Source organism: Eretmochelys imbricata, chromosome 1 (genome assembly GCF_965152235.1).
Source record: "Eretmochelys imbricata isolate rEreImb1 chromosome 1, rEreImb1.hap1, whole genome shotgun sequence".
In the NCBI taxonomy this organism is placed as follows: Eukaryota; Metazoa; Chordata; order Testudines; family Cheloniidae; genus Eretmochelys; species Eretmochelys imbricata.
Window position 1 is genome coordinate 126,226,517 of NC_135572.1, and position 21,313 is coordinate 126,247,829.

The 21,313-nt window shown below is 41.5% G+C and overlaps 1 protein-coding gene across 6 annotated transcripts in view; it reads left to right on the forward strand.

Annotated features, from left to right (window-relative positions):
• The first annotated feature begins 1,890 nt into the window (after window positions 1-1,890).
• Window positions 1,891-21,313, forward strand: part of LOC144263984 (granulocyte-macrophage colony-stimulating factor receptor subunit alpha-like) — a 32,558-nt gene continuing 13,135 nt past the window's right edge. Inside the window, exons 1-7 of one of the 6 annotated variants that reach the window (XM_077815180.1) lie at window positions 1,891-2,104; window positions 8,031-8,248; window positions 12,370-12,487; window positions 16,289-16,415; window positions 17,091-17,220; window positions 17,306-17,478; window positions 17,703-17,848. In XM_077815180.1, the coding sequence (XP_077671306.1) occupies window positions 12,464-12,487; window positions 16,289-16,415; window positions 17,091-17,220; window positions 17,306-17,478; window positions 17,703-17,848 (600 nt within the window). In that variant the 5' untranslated portion in view covers window positions 1,891-2,104; window positions 8,031-8,248; window positions 12,370-12,463. Of the gene's footprint in view, window positions 2,105-3,718; window positions 3,789-8,030; window positions 8,249-10,385; window positions 10,476-12,369; window positions 12,488-12,674; window positions 12,809-16,288; window positions 16,416-17,090; window positions 17,221-17,305; window positions 17,479-17,702; window positions 17,849-21,313 lie in introns of those variants that run through there. The other 5 variants (XM_077815157.1, XM_077815167.1, XM_077815172.1 and 2 more) reach the window with 5 other exon arrangements.

Sequence of the window (21,313 nt, forward strand, 5' to 3'; positions counted from 1 at the left end):
TTATGAGGGGATGGTCGGTACATAATATAATTTGATATTCTCATTTCCTATTAGAAGAAAAAATACCTAGGAAGTTACATTAAAATACATTAAAAAGGTTATTTAGGTTGGACAGTCAACTACTTGAAAGTTAGGAAATGCAAGATTTATGGTTGCCTGTGCAACCTGTTTCTTCTCCCTGGTGTATGCGTTATAATACGGTCTTTAATTACATGATCATATGCTACTTTTTTCCACAGAACCCCTGTCTTATTCAGGGCACAGCACTGACATACGAAGGGGGCAGGGGGTCAAGTGCTTGATTTTGCAACCAAAATAATCTTCTTTTAAGGTGTGTGTGTGTGGGGGGGGTTATTCTACATATATATGGGAGCAGAGTCTGATTTCAGTTATGCTGATGGAAAGCCAGAGTAAATCCATTCTGGAGTTACTCCAGATTTACTCCAATATAAGTGAGATCAGAATCTGGTTCACACAGTCTGTAAAGGTCACAGGATGAGATGATGTGAGAAGGAGAAGGAAAGAGGGGAAGAAAGAATCTTACTTCTGCAGCTACCATGATGAAGGTTGCTCAGTGAATAATATCCGGCAGGCCCCTCGCCACTGTTGTTGTGGCTGGAAGTGAGGAATTGAGACCCTGAAGAAGAGGAAACATCTGCTTGAATTTGTACAGAGGGAAAAGTTGCTGTTGAGAATCAAACTGTAGGAGATCCAAGCAGCCAAAAGCACGGCAGGTTTGAGGAGATTGGTCTGTTTGTATTTTCTCCTGCCATTAGACAGAATATGCAATGTAGATATGTGAGTTACCTGTAAATATATGTGGTTTTTTATTACAGTCATAGCTCCCAGGAAATTAAAGACTAAAAAACCATATACAAACAAAATTAAGGTTGAGGAGACTTAAAAGGGACAAAAGCAGAAAAATGCAGAGATATGGTATAGATTGTAAGCTCTCTGGGGCAGTGATAGTATTATTGTTATTATATGTGTGTAAGGCACCTAGGGCCTTGACTCCTGACTGAGGCCTATATGTGCTATAATAATAAAATAATAGTAATAATTAATAATACATAGGCTGTCCTTGACTCATTAATTTTGCCTGTAGTAAGATTTGTAGGACAGAAGTATGAAATGTTATTTACTGTTCTAAATCCCCTGAAATGAATGGGCACTGAATGGAGAAAACAGATCGTATGTTTCAAATCAATTTTTTTCTCTTATTAAACTGAGTTTTTATGATCATGAACAGATACAACACACATCCCGAACTGTGACGCAACTCCTAATAAACCAATGCTCATTTTTACTTCTAGATATACGTGCAAGTTAGTATTTCAAGTTCTTGGGCCAGGTTCTCCTCACGTGAACGCTGAAGCGTAATTCTATTCAGGAGTGACTCAAATGAAGGTAATGCAATTTCACATGTGTGAAATCCATGTGAGAGGGGAAGCAGTCCCAGGGGTGCATATTTAAAGTTCAGCCATCTGTACTATTGTTTACTTGTTATCCAAGCAGTATTTTTGATTTGATATGGTAATAGTAATAAATATTAATGTTTGTTTCACAGTTCAGTGTAGAGAAGGATGTTTGTTAAACAGATGCACGAAGGTGCCTTGATCCCATTACACACAATTATACTGCTGTGTTTGCATTGTTCCTGTCTAATAAGATACTTATTGGAACAGAAAGCTCTTTTGGTGAGAAGAACTTACAGGCAAAGTATTGTTTGTGGAAGAGGGCTTATTTGTAGGAGATAAATTTTCTATATGTACATTTACATCCAATGGTAGACCCAAAGGCACAAATGGACCAGATGAAATGGGAAGAGGGTGTCTTATTAATTAACTAGATGTCCATTTTGTGTGAAATTATTTATATTCTGCAAACAAGGAGATTAAAGAAGTTCCGGAAACTGCGAAGGAAATGAACCAAAGAACTGTCTCAACATCAGTCTTGCAACACTTCCCATGAATCGGATACTATGCAATGATAAAGCATTGTCGCAGCAGTACGACAGCTTCAGTCTCAAGCCATTTCAATCATCTCTGAGTCTCAGACCCAAGACCCTAAGTTAATTGAGATACCAGCCTTTTGCAAGGAAGAGGTAAGCTAGTTTTTGTCTTTGTTTTTTGTCTGTTTGTCTGGGGTTTTTTATTTTTATTTCTCAAGGCTCCTATGACAAAACACAAACATTTGCAATAGAAAAAAAGCTATATTAGACTGAGTTCATCTACCTCCAAGTGCAGATTTGAGGATGGTCTTAGCCAAAATTGTGATGGCACATTATTATTTATGATTTATGATCTGAAGTTAAGGATACATATCTAAATGTGAGTAAAGGGAGTGATCAGATTCCCAGCATTGCCTGCCAGGTCCAGGAAAAACATTAGCAATATTTTCCCTCATCTGTTGGGTTGCTTTATTTTGTCTGACATCTATTTTGTGTATCCAGGAGAAATGTTGCTGTCTCTTTCTTCTTTTAAAAAATAATCTAACTGGAAGCATTTGTATGTTGTCTCCTGTACATGAGTTTGTGTTTGGTAAGTTGCAGATCGCTCCATAGAGTGAATCAGTTCTAGGAATAGCATGAATTAACTAAAAAGAAAAGGAGTACTTGTGGCACCTTAGAGACTAACAAATTTACAGCTCACTTCATCAGATGCATTCAGCCGGTGAAGTGAGCTGTAGCTCACGAAAGCTTATGCTCAAATAAATTTGTTAGTCTCTAAGGTGCCACAAGTCCTCCTTTTCTTTTTGCAAATACAGACGAACACGGCTGCTACTCTGTAACCATGAATTAAATGTATATTTTAATGACTGATATGTATCCTGGCTTTTAATTTTATTTCAATCCTTTAATAGTAAATGTTACACATATATGGTGCTCTTAGGATCTCAAAGCAATTTATAAGCATCCATTTATCCTCACAACACCTCTGTAAAGTAAGTATTATTATCCCTGTTTTATAAATGGCATTTCTATTTGAGATAGAGACATATGAACGCCATTGGACAAGGGACTGCTCAGCCCTCATTTGGAATTCTGTGTACAATTCTGGTTACCCATGTTCAAGAAAGAGTAATTCAGCTGGAACAGCTGCAGATCAGGGGAATGGCAAGCCTGTCTTAGAAGGAAAGATTCTGCTTGCTTTGGTTAGTCTATCAAAGCAAAGGCTGAGAGGGGATATGATTGCTTTTGTAAATACTAGCCATCAGTAAATTCAAGTTGGAAATTAGAAGCATTATAAGTAGGGCTGTCGATTAATCACAGTTAACTCATGCGATAAACTCAAAAAAATTAATTGTGATTAATATTTTAATCACGATTAATTGTAGTTTTAATAGCACTGCTAGACAACAGAATATCAATTGAAATGTATTGAATATTTTGGAGGTTTTTCTACATTTTTATATATATTGTTTCCATGTTGTAATTGAAATCAAAGTGTATATTTTATTATAAATATTTGCACTGTAAAAATGATAAACAAAAGAAATAGTATTTTTCAATTCACCTCATACAAGTACTGTAGTGCAATCTCTTTGTCATGAAAGTGCAATTTACAAATGTAGATTTGTTTTTGTTACTTAACGGCACTCAAAAACAAAACAATGTAAAACTTCAGCACCTACAGGTCCACTCAGTCCTACTTCTTGTTCAGCCAATCGCTAAGACAAACAAGTTTGTTTACATCTGCAGGAGATAATGCTGCCTACTTCTTGTTTACAATGTCACCAGAAAGTGAGAACAGGCATTTGCATGGCACTTTTGTAGCCAGCATTGCAAGGTATTTATGTGCCAGATATGCTAAACCAGTGGTCTCCAATCATTTTATGCCCAAGATCACTTTTGAATTTAAGGGCAATCCAGGATCTACCCCGTCCCTTCCCCGAGGTCCTGCCCCTTCCCCAAAACCCCACCCCACTCACTCCATTCCCCCCCCTTAGTCACTTGCTTCCCCCCCCCACTCACTTTCATTAGGCTCAGGTAGTGGTTTGGAGTTTGGGAGGGGGTGTGGGCTCTGGGCTGGGGCCAAGGGGTTCATAGTGGGGTGCAGGCTCTGGGAGAGAGTTTGGGTGTCAGAGGGGGCTCCGGGCTGGGGCAGAGTGTTGGGGTGCAGGAAGGGGTACACGGTGCTGGCTCCGGGAGGGGGCTCAGGGCTGGGAGTTGGGGTGCAGCCTCCCACTGGGTAGCACTTACCTCCGGCGACTCCCAGTTGGTGGTGTTGTGTGGTTGCTGCTAAGGCAGGCTCCCTGCCTACCTTGGCCCCATGCCACTCCCGGAAGGAGCCAATGTGCCCCTGCAGCCCCTGGGGGGGCACAGGAGGCACATGGCTCCGTGTGCTGCCCCTCTCTGCAAGCACCACCCCCGCAGATCCCATTGGCTACAGCTCCCCATTCCCAGCTAATGGGAGCTGTGGAGGCGGTGCTTGGAGGCGGGAGCTGTGCACGGAGGGAGACCCCTGCCCCCGGGGCCGTGCTGGCCACTTCCAAGAGCAGCATGGGGCTGGAGCAGGCGATTAATTGTGCAATTAATCATGATTAATTTTTTTAATCGTTTGACAGCATCTAATTATAACCATCAGAAGAGATAGGTAGGTAGCCATCCTGCAGCAAAAAAACTTCAGGACCAGACTTCAAAGAGCAACTGCTGAGCTTCAGTTCATTTGCAAATTTGACACCATCAGCTCAGGATTAAACAAAGACTGTGACTGACTAGCCAACTACAAAAACAGTTTCTCCTCCGTTAGTGTTCACACCTCAGTTGCTAGAAGAGGGCCTCATCCTCCCTGATTGAACTAACCTCATTATCCCTAGCCTGATTCTTGCTTGCATATTTATACCTGCCTCTGGAAATTTCCAGTACATGCATCTGAAGAAGTGGGTATTCACCCACGAAAGCTTATGTTGCGTCTGTTAGTCTGTAAGGTGCCACAGGACTCTTTGCCACTTTCATCAGAAAGAGAGGTTCTGGAACAGCCTCCCAATAGGAGTAGTGGGGACAAGAAACCTCAATGGTTTCAAAATGGAGTTTATTAATGGGATTATAGGCCAGGGTTGCCTGTGATAGCAGTAGACTGGACTTGATGATGCAGGAGGTCCCTTCCAGTTCTATGTGTTTATATTCTTTTATATGCGTAAAACAAGCATGAGTGACTTGCCCAAGGTTGCACAGCTAGTCAGTGGCAGAACTAGGAATTAGAATCTAAAAGTAGGGTCTTCCATCCCTTTCTCTCTCCACAGATGGTACTCTCTCATTAAAGACCTAATAAAAATGAATTTGTTGATATTTGCTCCCATATAAAGCCAAGCTGATCCTACTTACCCAGTGATAGTGGCCACAGTAATGATAGCCCTCATTACTTGAAAGTTGCATATAGGGCTATTGGAATCAGTTAATCACTATTGTATAATCTCACCAATGGAGAACCGGAATCAATCTGGGGAAAATGGACACATCCATTCCAGCAGGATGTTACCTTGTAAGAACTAACATTTCCAAGATCCTTTCCCATCTTAGCCTGGGTCTTGAGGGGAAGATGAGATAGATTTGGATTATTATTTCCATATCACTGTAACCACCCCGTCCCTTTCATTCTCCGAATAATGCTCGTCTCGATGCCCTGTTTGGACACTTTTCCCACAAGCATCTCCACACTTTCCTCTATGCCTTTCCCTGTGCATGGAACACCTTTCCTTAACTGGTTTCAGAGTAGCAGCCATGTTAGTCTGTATTCACAAAAAGAAAAGGAGGACTTGTGGCACCTTAGAGACTAACCAATTTATTTGAGCATAAGCTTTCGTGAGCTACAGCTCACTTCATCGCATGCATTCAGTGGTTTTCCACTGAATGCATCCGATAAAGTGAGCGGATGCATTCAGTGGTTTTCCACTGAATGCATCAGATGAAGTGAGCTGTAGCTCACGAAAGCTTATGCTCAAATAAATTGGTTAGTCTCTAAGGTGCCACAAGTCCTCCTTTTCTTTTCTTAACTGATCCTTTTCATGCTGAAGTCCCTCCCAAAGACCCACTTCTATTGTAATGCCGACAAGAAACTAACCAGCTGATTGTAGCAAGGTTGGGATTTACTTGGGAAAAGTCGATATATTTTATACTAGTTTAAAAAAACCCAAACCTTGTTTTAACAAGACTTCCCAATCAGAACATGGCCAATTACCACCTCACCACACTGCTTGTGTGGCGTACATCCTTTCCCTACCCTCCATCTTGCTGTTTGGTCCTCATGTTTTGTCTGCTTAAGAGTATAAGTTCTCCTTTTGCTTACCACGTTGTGAGTGCTACTGAAAACATATAAATAATAATAGTCATAGGGCTTGTCGACACTAAAAATGCTGCAGCGGCACAGCTCACCACTGCAGCTGGGCCATTGTAGCACTTCAGTGAAGAATCTACCTACGCCAACAGAAAGGGCTCTCCCACGGGCATATGTAATTCACCTCCCTGAGAGGCAGTAGCAAGGTCTACACCGGGGACTAGGTCAGTTTGACGGCATCGCTGCTGGGTATGGATTTTTCACACTGCTGAGCAACGTTGTTCTGCTGACCTAATTTCCTAATGTAGACCAGGCCATAGTTAATAATAGAAGGTAACATATAAATGCATGGTTTCAAAGAGGGCAGTATGTACATTAGGAATGCAGTGCAAGTCCATGGCTCTTCCATTTATTCGTGCATTTTATTTATTTTCATTTAAATTTTTCAAAGGCCTCTCCCCAGCTCTAGGTGACCTGGAGGTTTATTTAAAGCAACAGTCCACCAAAGAATAATCACACAAGCAGCAACCCATAGTCCACACACCACAAAATGAAATTATATACAAAGGTACATACCACTCACAACCCCCATCTCATTCAAACCTTATACCCTCCCTGAAAGCCCCAATAGATAGATGGCCTTTGCAGCATGTCCTAACAGTTTACAGACTCAGGACTAGAGCTAGGTGAAATTTTTCAGTCAAAACTTTTATTTGATGAAAAATGCAGATTTGGTCGAAATGAAATGTTCAGCTTTGGGTCAAGTGAAATATTTCATGTGACCTGAAATTATTATTTACTTTTTGATTCACCAAACATTTCAAAAAAATCAGTTTTGGCTTGACCCACGATGATTTTATTTTATTTTTTGAAATTGCCAGTAAACTGAAAAATTTCCTCAGCTTTACTCAGCCTATCAGCAGAACAAGGGAAGCAAGTGCCAGAGCCAAGAGGTCTCACTGAAAATGCCCTCCAGCAGCTCGCTCTAGTTTACCCTGAGGGGGTTCCAGCTTGTCATCCCTCTGCTGACAATATGGCTGGATTAACTTGGGGGGGGAGGGGGGGCACTCTATTTCAGGCAGATTCTGGAGATGCCAGTGCTACACCAATAATGGCCAGTTAGCTATAAAGGAGCCCTATTTACACTAGTACTGTACCAACAGCTGACTCAAAGTGATGCAAGGCCTTGCTCCTCACCTTGAGCAGACTGTAAAAGGGGTCATGATACTTGTAAGGTTGCTAAGGTGAAACAGGGACTCTTTGTGGCCCTGTATTCACCCCATAATGCATTATTTAAAAAAAGAAGAGTGAACTTTTAAAGGCCCCAGGATTACCCCAGAGAATTTCCCAATATGTCCTGATTCTGGGAGGAGAGTTTACAGCACTGTTCCTTGTTGAGTGGTGGGGCAAAGTCCATTCTGCAGTGGTGCCTGTGAATGTTTCCAACAGCAGCATCATAAAAACATGCACTGCGCTTGCAAAATCATGGCTAGCATCATGGTGGATGAGCTAAGCAGGGGGAGAGTGAGATTTTGAAGGTAGGATAGGAATGACAAGGGGAAACAATGGGGAATGAAGACAGAGTAAAGGGAAACAAGAAATTAGGGAGGGAAGGAAAGAGGGATCGAGTGGGATGCAGATGAGCAAGAGAGGGATGGTTAGGAAGAGCTGAGAAGAGGGACCAACAGTATCTAAGATTCCTGAGCACATCATTGGAGACAGATAGAAAACATCTTTTGTGTCGAATTTTCGCAGCTTTCTGTTCAGCTCTAGCACTATGTGTGATTTGTACTGAAGCGTCAGCAAACTCTCATCCCAGCAACTGTGCCCGTATTGTTGCCACACAATGACGTCATGAGAATGATTCTGCAGTGTTTAAAAGAGAAGGTCTCGGCAACGGTCTGTCTGCACTGCAATAACAGTATATCTTGGCTGTCCCAACCTGGGTTTAACGTGGCTTTGAAGAACAGTGGGTACGAAACTATTCTCCCTGAAATGTGGGGTGCCCTGTGAAAATGTTTAAGGGTCTAATATAGCTTGAGGATATGGCTATGGTTCTGTCTGCACTACAAAATTGTAATGAGTTGTAACCAGTTGTCATGGATCTACAGGGTCCGTGCTATGCCTCAGACTTGAAGTAGTCTCCTGGGAGTACCTCTTCAGTGCTCCATACCTCCAAGAAGTCCCACTTTTCCTCCAGGATAGGCCACACAGCCTCAACACCTCTGAGACTGGGCCTTCAGGCTCCACCCCTCCTGTTTCTCACTGTGAGCTCTGAACAGAGAGTCTGACTAAGGTAGACCTATGTTGAGAGACATTTTACCCTCTTCAGGGACCAATATCCTTCATTAAGTATTTGCAGCAACACCAGGCAGCCTTTTCAAAATGGAATGGGTTTTAATAGTCAACTGGAAAACAGTGTTGGGAAGTCCTTAGGCTAGCACAGAGAGGCAACGGGTAAGACAGAGTTCATACTGGCCAAATCCAGGGTTCCACCAAACTAGTCTGCCCTAGAATCCATCTTCTCTCTCTCTCTCTCTCTCTCTCTCTCTCTCTGTCCCTTTGACTCTGAGTCCTGAATGGCTCCTGTGTTCTCTGTGAACCCTGTTCTAACACAATCTCCTATCACCTCTCATCTTTGATCTCTGGACACAGACATGCTTGTTCACATGTTCAGCTTGCCAGAACCTCCTGTGGGTTAGTGGTAACGTTCAGACACTGGGGTTCCTATTGTCTTTTCCGGATCCTCCATTGGTATGTGTTGATTCCAACCAGCTCTTGATGGTGCATTCATACTACCCCAGACAGCTAGGTGACCCAAACACCTCAGACCTCCTGCTCAGTTACAGGAGACATATTTTAACCCCTCTGTCCCAGTAGGTAACAATTCCAAGTCCAATGGGGAGAGGCATGTTGCTCATAAACATATTCCAGAGTATTCTCACTTTCATAACATTTCTCCTGAAATGGCTGTAAATTGGGCTGTAGAAAGGCCTTAAGAAAAACAATTCACAGAATAAAAACATCATATTTCCGTTTCCTTGAGTTTGTGATGATTAACCCCCGTGAGAGCAATTAAAATCTTATGTAAGAGAAGAACTTTTCTCATCATGATCAGAAATTCCAGTAATTAGTGTTGTTTCTTTGTACTGTAATGGTTTTTCTAAGGAGAAAATCTCCTTTAACAGCAAAACAGGTACTGAAAGAAAGAAAAGATTTCTCCTCCTAGAACAGTAATACTCAGACGTCAGTGGTTCAGGAGCCAAATTAGCGATCAGCATTTCCCAAAAGAGCCACAGTAGTATGAATTCATTGTTTCATTTACTGTAGTACAATATATTCATATTTAAACAGTATGACAGGGGAAATATAAATATATATAAAATCCCAATAAAATGACTGACCAAGTATTATTATTTTATCAAATACAGTTGGTTAATAACATAGTAAAAGCGGCAAAGAGTCCTGTGGCACCTTATAGACTAACAGACATATTGGAGCATGTTGCATCCGACGAACTAGGTATTCACCCACGAAAGCTTATGCGCCAATACGTCTGTTAGTCTATAAGGTGCCACAGGACTCTTTGCTGCTTTTACAGATCCAGACTAACAGAGCTACCCTTCTGATACTTAACATAGTAAAAGCATCCTGATTGGTTAGTAACTTAGATTGGTTAATAATTAAATCACATTGTGTTTTAATATCATATGCTGCAGAGAGACGCAGGAGACACATTAAAGAGCCAGTAGTGGCTCGCGAGCCTCAGTCTGAATATCACGGTCTTGGAGGAAATTCAGTTTCCTATGAGAAGAGTGAAATAATGGATCTCTTGTTTAGTATTTCATAATTAGCCACTCTGAACTAAATTTAGATGTGAGTCTAACTGACTCTCAGGGAGTCTAAGCAGGTGTAACGTGGGTCTGCTCAGTGTTGTTACACCAACTTAGACTTGCACCCACTTGCCAACATGTTATTTACACTCTCTTATACATTACCTCTCGATCTGGCCCACTGAATGTAAGGCACTAAAGTCTTATTCATGAACTTAATTTCATTGGGACTACTCATGCAGGTGAAGTTAAGCAGATGTGTGAATCTTTGCAGGATCAAAGCCATAGCAAGAGTAGAAGAGGGGTCAAACAAGGGAAATGTAGCAGAATAATGAGCAGATGAAAGAAGGCTGTAAATTAAGTGGAGGTATGATCTACTTCTACCCTCCTATTAAAGTGCAAAAATAACTCCTTCAAAATTAAACAGTCTGGAGAACATGGTGAAATTTTTGTCTCTCTCGCTCTCGCTCTTTTTTTTTTTTTTTAACTAACTTTGGACCAGAACTTAAATCTGAAATCCAAATCCAGCTTGGACCCAGCAACCACATTAAAAAAATAAACCTCCAAACCTCAAAATGTATTAATTACTGGATATCAGGCAAAATAGCTACTTGTTATTTACCAATAGTTACTTAGAATTGCTCAGAATTGTTTAATATTTGTTAAAAATTACTCTGTTTCGAATTACTAACTCCCAGCAAACTTATTACCTGGAATCTATTACTGATTGCCTAGAATCATTTAATCACTAATAAATGACAAGAAAATTGTTTTACTGAGGATTAGTAATATAAACCTAAATCATTTCTATCAGATACTGAGTACCTCCAGATAATTTTTGTTGGGAATTATCTAGTGATTTTTAAGTAGTGAATTCTGATTTGTACTAAAGCAATCACTTCTTGCAAATCTGCAAATATCAAGAATGATTAGGGAGGATCTGAGGGCAGTGGGGAAGCCACCAGGAGCAGAGCTGCCAAAAGCCATCAGAAAGATGGAGATAGGAGAGGGCAGAATGGTGGAGGCAAGAGAGCTCCATGGGGATGGCCTCTGTCTCAGCAAATCTTCTGAGATTGGTGGGGAGCTGAGTCCCTTGCAGCTCCTGAGGAGAGATCTCCATTCATCCCGCATGGAAGCAGTCCAAGAAAATTTAATCCAGCAATACATGGATTTTCCAGGTGTGAATACTTGGTATGATTAGAACTGAGAAACTGCTGAACTAAATTTCTTCAGATAGTTTGTTCCTTAGATTTCACAAAGATTTACAAAAATAGCCAATGTTTGAACAGTTGTCCAAGAATTCTAGAGACTTCTGTATGTAAAGTTCCTGATTGGGACCATTGGGACAAACGTATTGTTTTCATTTGCATATGGTCCAAGCATAGAAAATTTCAGCTCTAGAGTATTTTGTAAGAGAAAGTATTAAGGAACTGAAAAGGGGGATTTATAATGGAAGGGATAAATCAATGAAGTCAATGACAAATAGCAATGCATAGCAATATAATTAATTTCACCATCCATGGGTGAGGAGCCATACCAAAAATTAAGCATGGTAGAAAGGGGATTTCTTAATAAAAAAAAAGAGGAAGCTAGTCAAAAAGTCCATAAAGTCAAAAGTGAAAAAGTGAAAATCCTTAGATCTAGTATGGAGGTTATTTATTTAACAAAAGACAAAGGCGACTCTGAATGGTCCTAAAGACGAAAGGAAGCAGGTAGATAAGAAAAAAAATATGGTAAGACACAAGATTTTATTTCTCCACACAAATTTCTTTCAGAAAATAGAAATCCATCCAAATGAAGTCAGTTGAAAGCACTATAAACTATGACAGGTAAAAAGTAAGATGGTTTTAAGTGGGCCAACCCAGATTTTAAATAGGAGATAGGTAAAGACATTAAAAAAATAAGAAATAATTTAAATGTGTCAAAAGCAGGGTGTCTGTGAATGAATTGGTGTGTCCACCCAATTACCAGGGATTAAAGGGAGCAATTAAGGAGGAAAAGGGCATTGCAAAGAAGCAAAATTATTTCTTTACATCATTCTTAACCAGAAAGACTCATGAGGAGGAGGGATAGCTCAGTGGCTTGAGCATTGGCCTGCTAAACCCAGGGATACGAGTTCAATCCCTGAGGGGGCCATTTAGGGATCTGGGCCAAAAATTGGGGATTGGCCCTGCTTTGAGCTGGGGGTTGGACTAAATGATCTTCTAAGTCCCTTCCAACCCTGATATTCTATGACTGATATTCTGTTCCTTCTCTTGTAGGTTTCATTCCTGTCTATTTCCAAGAAAAAAAAGATGTCCGCCACTCTAGGATTTATTTCCATGTTTTGGTGCATAATGTTATTTCCTACGTTGCATGGTGTCATTCTGGATACAGAGTGTAAGTATAATACTTTAATTGAGATAATCTAAAGGACTGGGTTTAATTCATCTCACTCTAGGGATATTTGCCCATCTAGTTATGCTATGTATTGTCATAGCAGGCCTGCTAAATACTAGCCTCTGCACCTGAAAACTTTGAAAAATCTTATTGCATCCTCTCTGATATTAATTCATAAAACTTTCAGCAAAATCATCATCTTCACCCATTGCCAACTTGACGCTGAATCCCAGAAAACTAAAGCTGACCTGGGACAGCAGTGTCACCGTTACTGAATACAGCTGTTCTATGCATGTAGGCCTGCGTATGGTGAAGAAAACTGTAAGTTTTCTATTTACTTATTAAAGGAAATAATTAACTGTACTTTTTTCTTTTCCTTTTATGTATTTGATCTATAGACAAAACATATATATGTATCACTTGTAGAATCATAAAAGCCTAGAAAATGACAATATGTTTCCAGAGTTCTTAGAGACTTTTATTACATATATTAGGGCAGGTTCAGTTCCCAGTGAGGTATATCAACTGAAGGAACCAACTAGAAACACCCCTTAGCCCAATGTCATTCAATATCTTTATCAATGATCTGAAAAAAATGTACATTGAATGCTGGTAAAAACTGGTGGAATAGTAAATAATAAGTTATACAGAGAGCTGTAGACGACTGGGGGAAGTGGGACCATTTGAACATGCATTTTAATACAACATAATGCAAGGTTCTACGCTTAGGAACACAGAATGTAGGTCACACTTACAGAATGAAGGACTCTATCCTGGAAAACAGTGACCCCGCAAAGGACATAGGGTTCATGGTAAAAACCAGCTCAACTGAGCTCCCCGTGCAACTCTGTGCCACAGGTATGTCTACACAGCAACGGAGAGGTGTAATTCCCCGTGCAGGTACGTAGTCACACCCTGGCTCTGCTCAGGCTAATGCCTAAGAATAGCAGTCTGGCCTTGGCAGCATAGGTGACAGGTTGGGCTAGCCATCCAAGTACAATCCTGCCCAGTCACCAGGTGTATACACAGGCAGCTAGCCCAACCCGTTGTCCATACCACCACTGCCCCACTGCTATTCTTAAGGTATCCAGGCAGTTCTAAACAAAACCTTTTTCTCTTTGTTCCAGGCAAACATTTCAGTACATTCTCTGATTCTCAAAAAAAGACTAACGCCAACAGTGCTCCTGGCCTGTCAGAGAAACAGCAAAATGTGAAACAAATAAAGTCCCCCTCTTGCAGCCACTGTCTTCAAACAGTCCTTTATAAAAAGGTATGCTGTCATCAGGAGGACTTTTCTGCTTTTGCTGTATCTACCAGATACAGTGGATCACAAGAATGCGTGCTAGGAATTTCTGTATTGGATCAGACCAGTTTGAGCAGAGATAGCATGAGTATTTCATTTCCAGCATGGGCAGACAAACTTCCCAGCTGATGTGTAGACATACTCTGAGAGCGCTACTGCGATTATTGGAAATATAAGCAAGAGCATATTGAATAGGCATAGGGTGCTCTGTGTACAGCACAGCACGAGAAGCACTTCCACTGACCTAACAGAGGCAGTGTGGGGAGCTGAGCCATTAGTGAGCTCACTCTGTTTAGCTTATCAAAGAGAAGGTTAAGAGGTGACTTGATCAGTCTGTACATACCTACAGGGGGAGAAGACTTCTAATAATATAGAGCTCATTAATTTAGCAGGCACCTTTCTTTGTAGCATCGGCTGCTGGCCACTCTCAGAGACAGGATACGGGACTAGATGGATAACTGGTCTGATCCAATACAGAAATTCCTAGCACGCATTCTTGTGATCCACTGTATCTGGTAGATACAGCAAAAGCAGAAAAGTCCTCCTGATGACAGCATACCTTTTTATAAAGGACTGTTTGGAGACAGTGGCTGCAAGAGGGGGACTTTATTTGTTTCACATTTTGCTGTTTCTCTGACGGGCCAGGAGCACTGTTGGCGTTAGTCTTTTTTTGAGAATCAGAGAATGTACTGAAATGTTTGCCTGGAACAAAGAGAAAAAGGTTTTGTTTAGAACTGCCTGGATACCTTAGTGTGTGAAGCTTCCCTCTGCAGGAACAAGCCATGTAGGGGAGTAGAAAGTCTGGAAACATGCATTTGCAAAATTTCCTCCTTTCTCTTAGGCAGAGGGGTTTGCCCTCACATAGAAGTAACTGGTGATTTGGCCAGATCCTCAGATACACACAGATTCCTGAGAATCCACTGGAGGGAAGGGGTGTCCAAGCAGAAGGCCCTTCCACACTGTCACACAACCCTTTCCTGCACAGCCCCTGCAGGCTGTAATCCACACAAATTACCAAATTTCATTTGGCTTTCTTGTGTTTGGCCAAGAGGGGAAAGAATCTAATGAAGCACAGTTCCTACTCAAGCCCTGATCTCTCCTGCCCCTGCTGCGGTGCTGGACTCCTGCAGGGCCCCACAGAGGAGATTTGGGACTTAAGGGAAGGTGGCTGTATAAGAATATATCAGATTTAAATAGTAGCTTTAGAAATATCCATCACAGTTTCATACACTCTATAACTCTGAATGTGCTTTCAGGGAGAGCTTTCAGAGTGGAAGGATGGTCCAGGGGCTAGGGCACTAACTTTGTGTCTGCTCTGCCACAGACTCTCTGTGTGACCTTGGTCAAGTAACTTAGTCTTTCTGTGCCTCAGTTCCCATCTACAAAATGGAACACTCACTAGCTTATGAGGTAATCAGATGCTGCAGTGATGGGGGCCGTATAACTACCTATGATAGCTAGTTACTGGAGGACTGATTCGGCCCACGGCGAGGTCAAATATCATGATGGGGAGTAGGCCACAGGGAATATAGCTCTTCCTTTGAATGCATGATAAACACAAGAGACTTCTATTTGCATTTTTAAAAAGAACAAATAAAACCTTACCTTTACAACTCTGTCAGTCAGGCCTCCTTCCATTCTACATTCAAATGGGAGCTGCCTTCCCAATATACCAGGATGCATTTTCAATATTTCAAGTTCCTCATTCACTGATTCTCATTTTTCAAGACTATGATCTCAAAGGGGATTGTACCACTGCTTCCTTGGGGTTCGAGAATTTTTCATTTAAAAATAGTGGCCCTGAGTCCCATCTGTGCCACTCCAGTTTATTCTGATGTAACTCCGTTGGATGTAAAACTGCAGTAATATAGCAGTGAATTAAGGCCAACATTGCTAATCTTTCTGGCTGTGAAGCTAAGTTCCAGACTATAAATTGTTTCAATAATTGGATGTATTGTATATTGTTGCACAAATCGACAGACAGCAAACATTTTATAATGGGGTAAAAATCATATGCACACCATCTTTAATTAGTCCCTCTGTAATTCTTTGGACAACAACAAACTTTTGGCAGACTTTTGATAATGCATGGGGGAATCCTCTGGATGCAGATCTACCCTTGCCTTTCCAGAAGAGAGGGGAGCTTGCTGCTACCATCATTTGATCCCTGCAAAAGCTTCTATACTCTTTGTTGAAGGAACTCCATGGAGTCTGGTGGGAGGGCAGTAGAGGAGAGGTTACTGCTTGCACTCCAGGGCACCTCTCTTTGTAGATCCCCTAGACTTCCCTACAGAAATATGGGAAGCAATTCATGCAGCTGGAACTGTGCAAACAAAGACCCTACCGCTGAAAAGACTTACACCTGTGCTTAACTTTACACACTGTGAGAAGTCTTACAGGTTTCAATTGACTTATGCTTGGGCTTTTCCCATAGTAAGAACAAGTTAAAACTGGGAAGGAAAAACAAAGGATTAATACAAATGCATGTTATTTTTCAGGTGTACAATAAAACCTGCATGTTTAACACAGAGCTCGCTCAGCCTATACATAAGGGGGCATTATTTCAAGTTCAAGCAATGTACAACCACACTTCATATTCAGCAGAAGTCAGATTCATTCCTCAAGGTAATGCATTAGTGTTTGTGAAAGGTTCTGTCTATCTACAATATTTTGAGAAAAAATTCTCAGAATACATTTCATTCTAGAAGTGATCATTGATTTCATTTTTTATTACAAATGCTTTTGCAACTCTGCTACAATGATGCCATTTTGTAACTAACTGTGGCCTCAGTTGTGCAGGTGACATTGTGGCAGAGGAAGGGTCCACTTTTGCACAGTAACTTGCAGGACAGAAACATCTGTGTGTGATATAATTGTTTTTCTTATGTCAATCTCTCAGAGAAAGTGGGGATTAAAATGGCGCATAGCACAATAAAACAGTGACCACATTAGGCGTCTCCACTGAAGCAATTTTTGGCTAACATGAGCCTCATTCTGGCTGACTAATACAAACTGAGCTCGCTAGTCATATTTTTAATGGGTATGACAACTAGGTTTAATCATCATGTTTAAATGTAATGCAAAAGTTTTCAAACTTCAGTGCCTAAAATTAGGCACCTAAATACTTAGGTACCTAAAATCATCAATAGAAGTTGCAGATGCTCAAATTCTCTCTGGGTCTGACCTGGTGTGTGCAGAGTTGTACCTGCTTGTACCATTAGTTCACCTTTTCTTTTTCTTCTTCTTCACAGATCCAGTTGCTAATATATAAATACACATGTAACTTTTCTTGGTTTCCAGGCATGAATGGAACATCTGTTGAAAATTTCTCTTGTGTGATTTACAACATTTCCTTCATGAATTGCACTTGGAAGGCCGGCAGGAATGCTCCAGAAGACACCAAATATTTTCTTTTCTTGAAATACCCAAAGTAAAGAGTTTTCATTGGCTCAAATGAATTAAGATTTGGCAGATGACATTTCTCGTGTTTAACTGAAACGTTTTGGTATATGCAGGGAAGATGAACAAGAATGTCCACATTACATAAGAGATGCACTTGGAAGACATATCGCATGCAGTTTTCAAGATGTGAAAGACATTAAAGAGAAAGTTTACTTCCTGGTGAATGGGTCCAGCAATGAATTGGAGATTCAGTTTTATGATGAGTACATCAACTTATATAAAATTGGTAAGGAAAAAGTTTCTTTCTGTTTAATTTCCATTTTTACTACAAGTAGCGTGAACCATTCTTCACTGGGAGAAGGGCCTGCATTTGTTTCAGAGCTGTGATCTTTCTTTTTTTAAAAGCTGTTTCTAGCCCTTATGGTTGCAAAGATGGAATTCCAAATGTGAACTGATTCTTTATCAAAAGCTGATTCTTTATCAAATGTAATACTGATTCTTTTATTCTAGAAAAACTCACTCCTCCATCAGATATCACTGTAAACTGTTCTGAAGAGCAACTACAGTGTACAGTGCAATGGAAACAGCCCCACCTAAGCCATCTGGAAGGAAATACGGGTGAATGCTTTGAATATCAAATTGAAATTCGAAATAACGTAAGTATAATTTTTTGAATGACTCTCATTATGAATATATATTTTCTGTTTATCCATCTATAATATATACACAAACATGAACCTCTCCTACACTATGAGTCGCCTCTCCTTCCCTATCTGTCATGCAGTCCTTTTTACATCCAACCCTTCCTGCATGCTACATAGTTTATTGCCTCATTTGCTAACCTTGTCCCATAACTGTCTTTCAGCACCTGCAACTGACTGTGCCCACTCTCTTCTCTACTTTTGTTTCTCACCAGCATTATACTTGCTCTTACATCATTGCTAACCCTAACACAGCGATTACTTTTCTGAACTCAGATCCAACAGCATGCATCCACAGAGACAGTGGAGAGAACTAGACACTACAATTTGCTGTCCACTGAAACAGGTGAAAACCCCAGCTTACAATGCCATTCATTAGCCTGGGATGTGAAGACACAGCTTTTTATAGCTTTTATCCCTAAGAGTGCAGGTCACTAGATGATTGATTCACTAATTTAACTCATCCCCACCTCCAAATATGTCTTTTTGCAATGACAACCTATACAATATTATAAGCAAGGCTGATAACACCACCTATTATTAAGGTTACCCGACACTTCCCAGTCTAAGACCTTGTTTTTGGTTACTTATAACTTTCCCAAACTTTAACTGTTTGGGCTGAAATTTTCCATAGCAGGTATTAGACAAAATGGTGCAGCCATTTCCAAGAACGAGACTAGAGAAAAATACAGTTTTTCAACATTAAAAGAATTCTAGCAATCTTTTTCTTTGGAAACTCAAGGCCCCATTATTTGGACCAGGGATCTGACATTTGGCAGGAAGTGTCCTTTGTTTCAGGGTGTGCCTTTTACCATCCATGTGAAAATCTGCCCAAATTTGAGCAGGTGAGAAGCCTTTGAAAAATCAGTTTGCACTTGCTCAGTAGAGACTTGCTAAATGCTGGATGCACTGAGCATACCTGAGCCTCTCACAGCTCCTAATTTTGCCTAGACTGTGCATGCGTGTCATCCCCAGAGAGCTGCTGAGCATGCTCCAGCACAGGCCTATGAGGTTATGGCTGCTCCTGGCTGCTCCAGGCAGGGTGGGACTGAACGTTGGAGCTGAGAGCTGGGCATCTGCCTTTCCTGTGCTCTCAGTGCACCCCTGCTGGTGCCCTCCCAGTGTGGAGGAGGAAGACGCCAAATTCAGATTCAAATGCAGAAGCCACAAGAGCCCAACCTAAGACATTGTAGGGGAGGCCTGGGGGAGTAGATTGGGACAAGAAGCCTGGTGGGGGGAAGAAAGAGAGTGCGGGGTGTGGGGGGAACTGAGACTGGATGAAAGGAGACTGTGACTAGGAACCAATGGGGCAGAGAGAAGGAGGTTGTGGGGGGGAGGAGAGACAGATCTGACAATGGGTTGGAATGCCGGATAAGAACTGGGACTGGCTGCACAAAGAGACTGGGACAAGGAGACTGGGACATGGAGGGTAAGAACACAGAGTGGATGAGAAGCACAGGAATGAAGACTGGAACTGGGAACCATCAGGGATGGGGAATGTGAATGTGTGGGGGGTGAGTAGGGGCTGCAGGGAGAGACAGACAGATCAAGGAGTCAGGACAAGGACCTGGGAATGGTTGGACAAAGGGAAGACTGTGTCTGGGAGCAGGGCAGAAAACTAGGACTGGGTGTGGGGGAGACTCGGAGCAGGAGTCTGGATGGGTGAGATTAGGACCTACTAGGCAAGGAGCCTGGGATTGGGATCAGAAGCCTGAAGAGTGGAGGCTGGGACTGACTAGGTGAGGAGAATGGGACTGGGATAAGCAGCCAGTGTTGGGGTCTACAGGAGTCGCTTGGGTTAGAGGGGGAAGGGCAGAATGGGTCATGTTTGTGGGGAATGGGCAGAAGAGTCTTTGTCCACAAAAGAACAATTGCCTCCAGAGCCTGCAATGAAACCCAAGATCCCAGAGTCTCCACATTCTTCTACAATCAGCAACTGTCTGTGAAACTCACTGGTAAAGCGTCCCATCCCCTTCTAGTGCTGGGCTAGTAGTGATCAATAATTAAAGACTGTATCATACTACAAAGGGGCCAAATTAAGTTTGCACAGGAACTTTAATTTTTGTGTTACCTACATTTTGAGTGCTTGACTTTGTAAACATAAAGTTCTTTTAACACAGGTGTTTTGTGTGTGATTTCATATATGGCATTTGGCAGGGGGTGTCCTTTGTGCCAGCGATGTTCCTACCTGTTTATGTGTTTCCATTATAAAGGTCATGGTATAGACAACCTTTGACATTTTCAGCGCTTCACTTGGACATTTAACATTCTTTTAAAGTAGCTTTTTGTATGGACTATACTTTTATTCCACTTGAGATAAATTGATTGTAAGAGTTTGTTCCAGGAGACAGGGATTTGCACTAATTAACCAACCTTTTAATGCCTTCTGTATTCAACTGGTGTGATGCTAACTGTGCACTGGGTTACTACAACTAGCTGGGACTTGGAGCAAGGAGAAATCAAGACTGTGATGTGACATTCATAAGCCCAAATTCAGCCCTGGGAAAAGAAGGTATAACTGATGGGGATTTTCTGTCACTGGAGTTGTCACCCCTACAAGAGGTGGTAGCTAGCTTGACAGAAGAATTCTTCCATCAGCCTATCTGGGTCTACACCAGGAGTTAGGTCAAACTAACTACAGAACTTGGGTGTGTACGTTTTTCACACCTTGGGCAATATAGAAGAGCAATCTAATTTTTCAGTTTAGACCAGCCATCAGTACTTACTGAGGCAAAACTTCCCTTGGTTTAAGGATTGGGCCCTTCAGATGTTATATAAAAGGAACTCAGTGCCAGAGCATAACAGGAAAATATAACTAGAAGGGCAGAGTATCAGATCAAAGAATAATTATATAAAATTAAGGGAGGAATTTAATCCTGTTCAAAGTGAAATTTAGACCTTGAGCCTACCAGTCCTAGTAATTTTCACTCCATATGTCTGAAGAAAGGGGTCATAGCCCACGAAACCTTATGCTCTAATAAATTTGTTAGTCTTTCAGGTGCTACAAGACTCCTCTACCAGGTCAGAAAGCCAGTACCTTGTTCCCTCAATATTAGCAGTTAAATCTGAATTACATTTATAGATTTGTGGCGGGGAGGGACAGGCTCCCTGGACTCCCCCTGAGTTCCAATGTCTGTCATTTACCTCCTCTTCTCCCCATTTGGCAGTCTTTGGGGAATCTCTTTGCAGCCTTATGTTCTTATGCCTACCACCCACAAGCAGAAGTTTGGCTACTGTTCTTCCCTTCCCTTTACAAGAGGGGAAAGTCTGGCTGGAACAAGGATCAGCCTCTCAGGCGGCCCCTAGAGAGTCTGCTCTAAGGGCTCAGTCTCTCCGAATCTATTGCCCCTTCATGGGGTTTACCTTCTACTCTTCTTCCTGGGGCTTATTGCTTTACTAGTAGTCAGGGTGGCTTCAGGA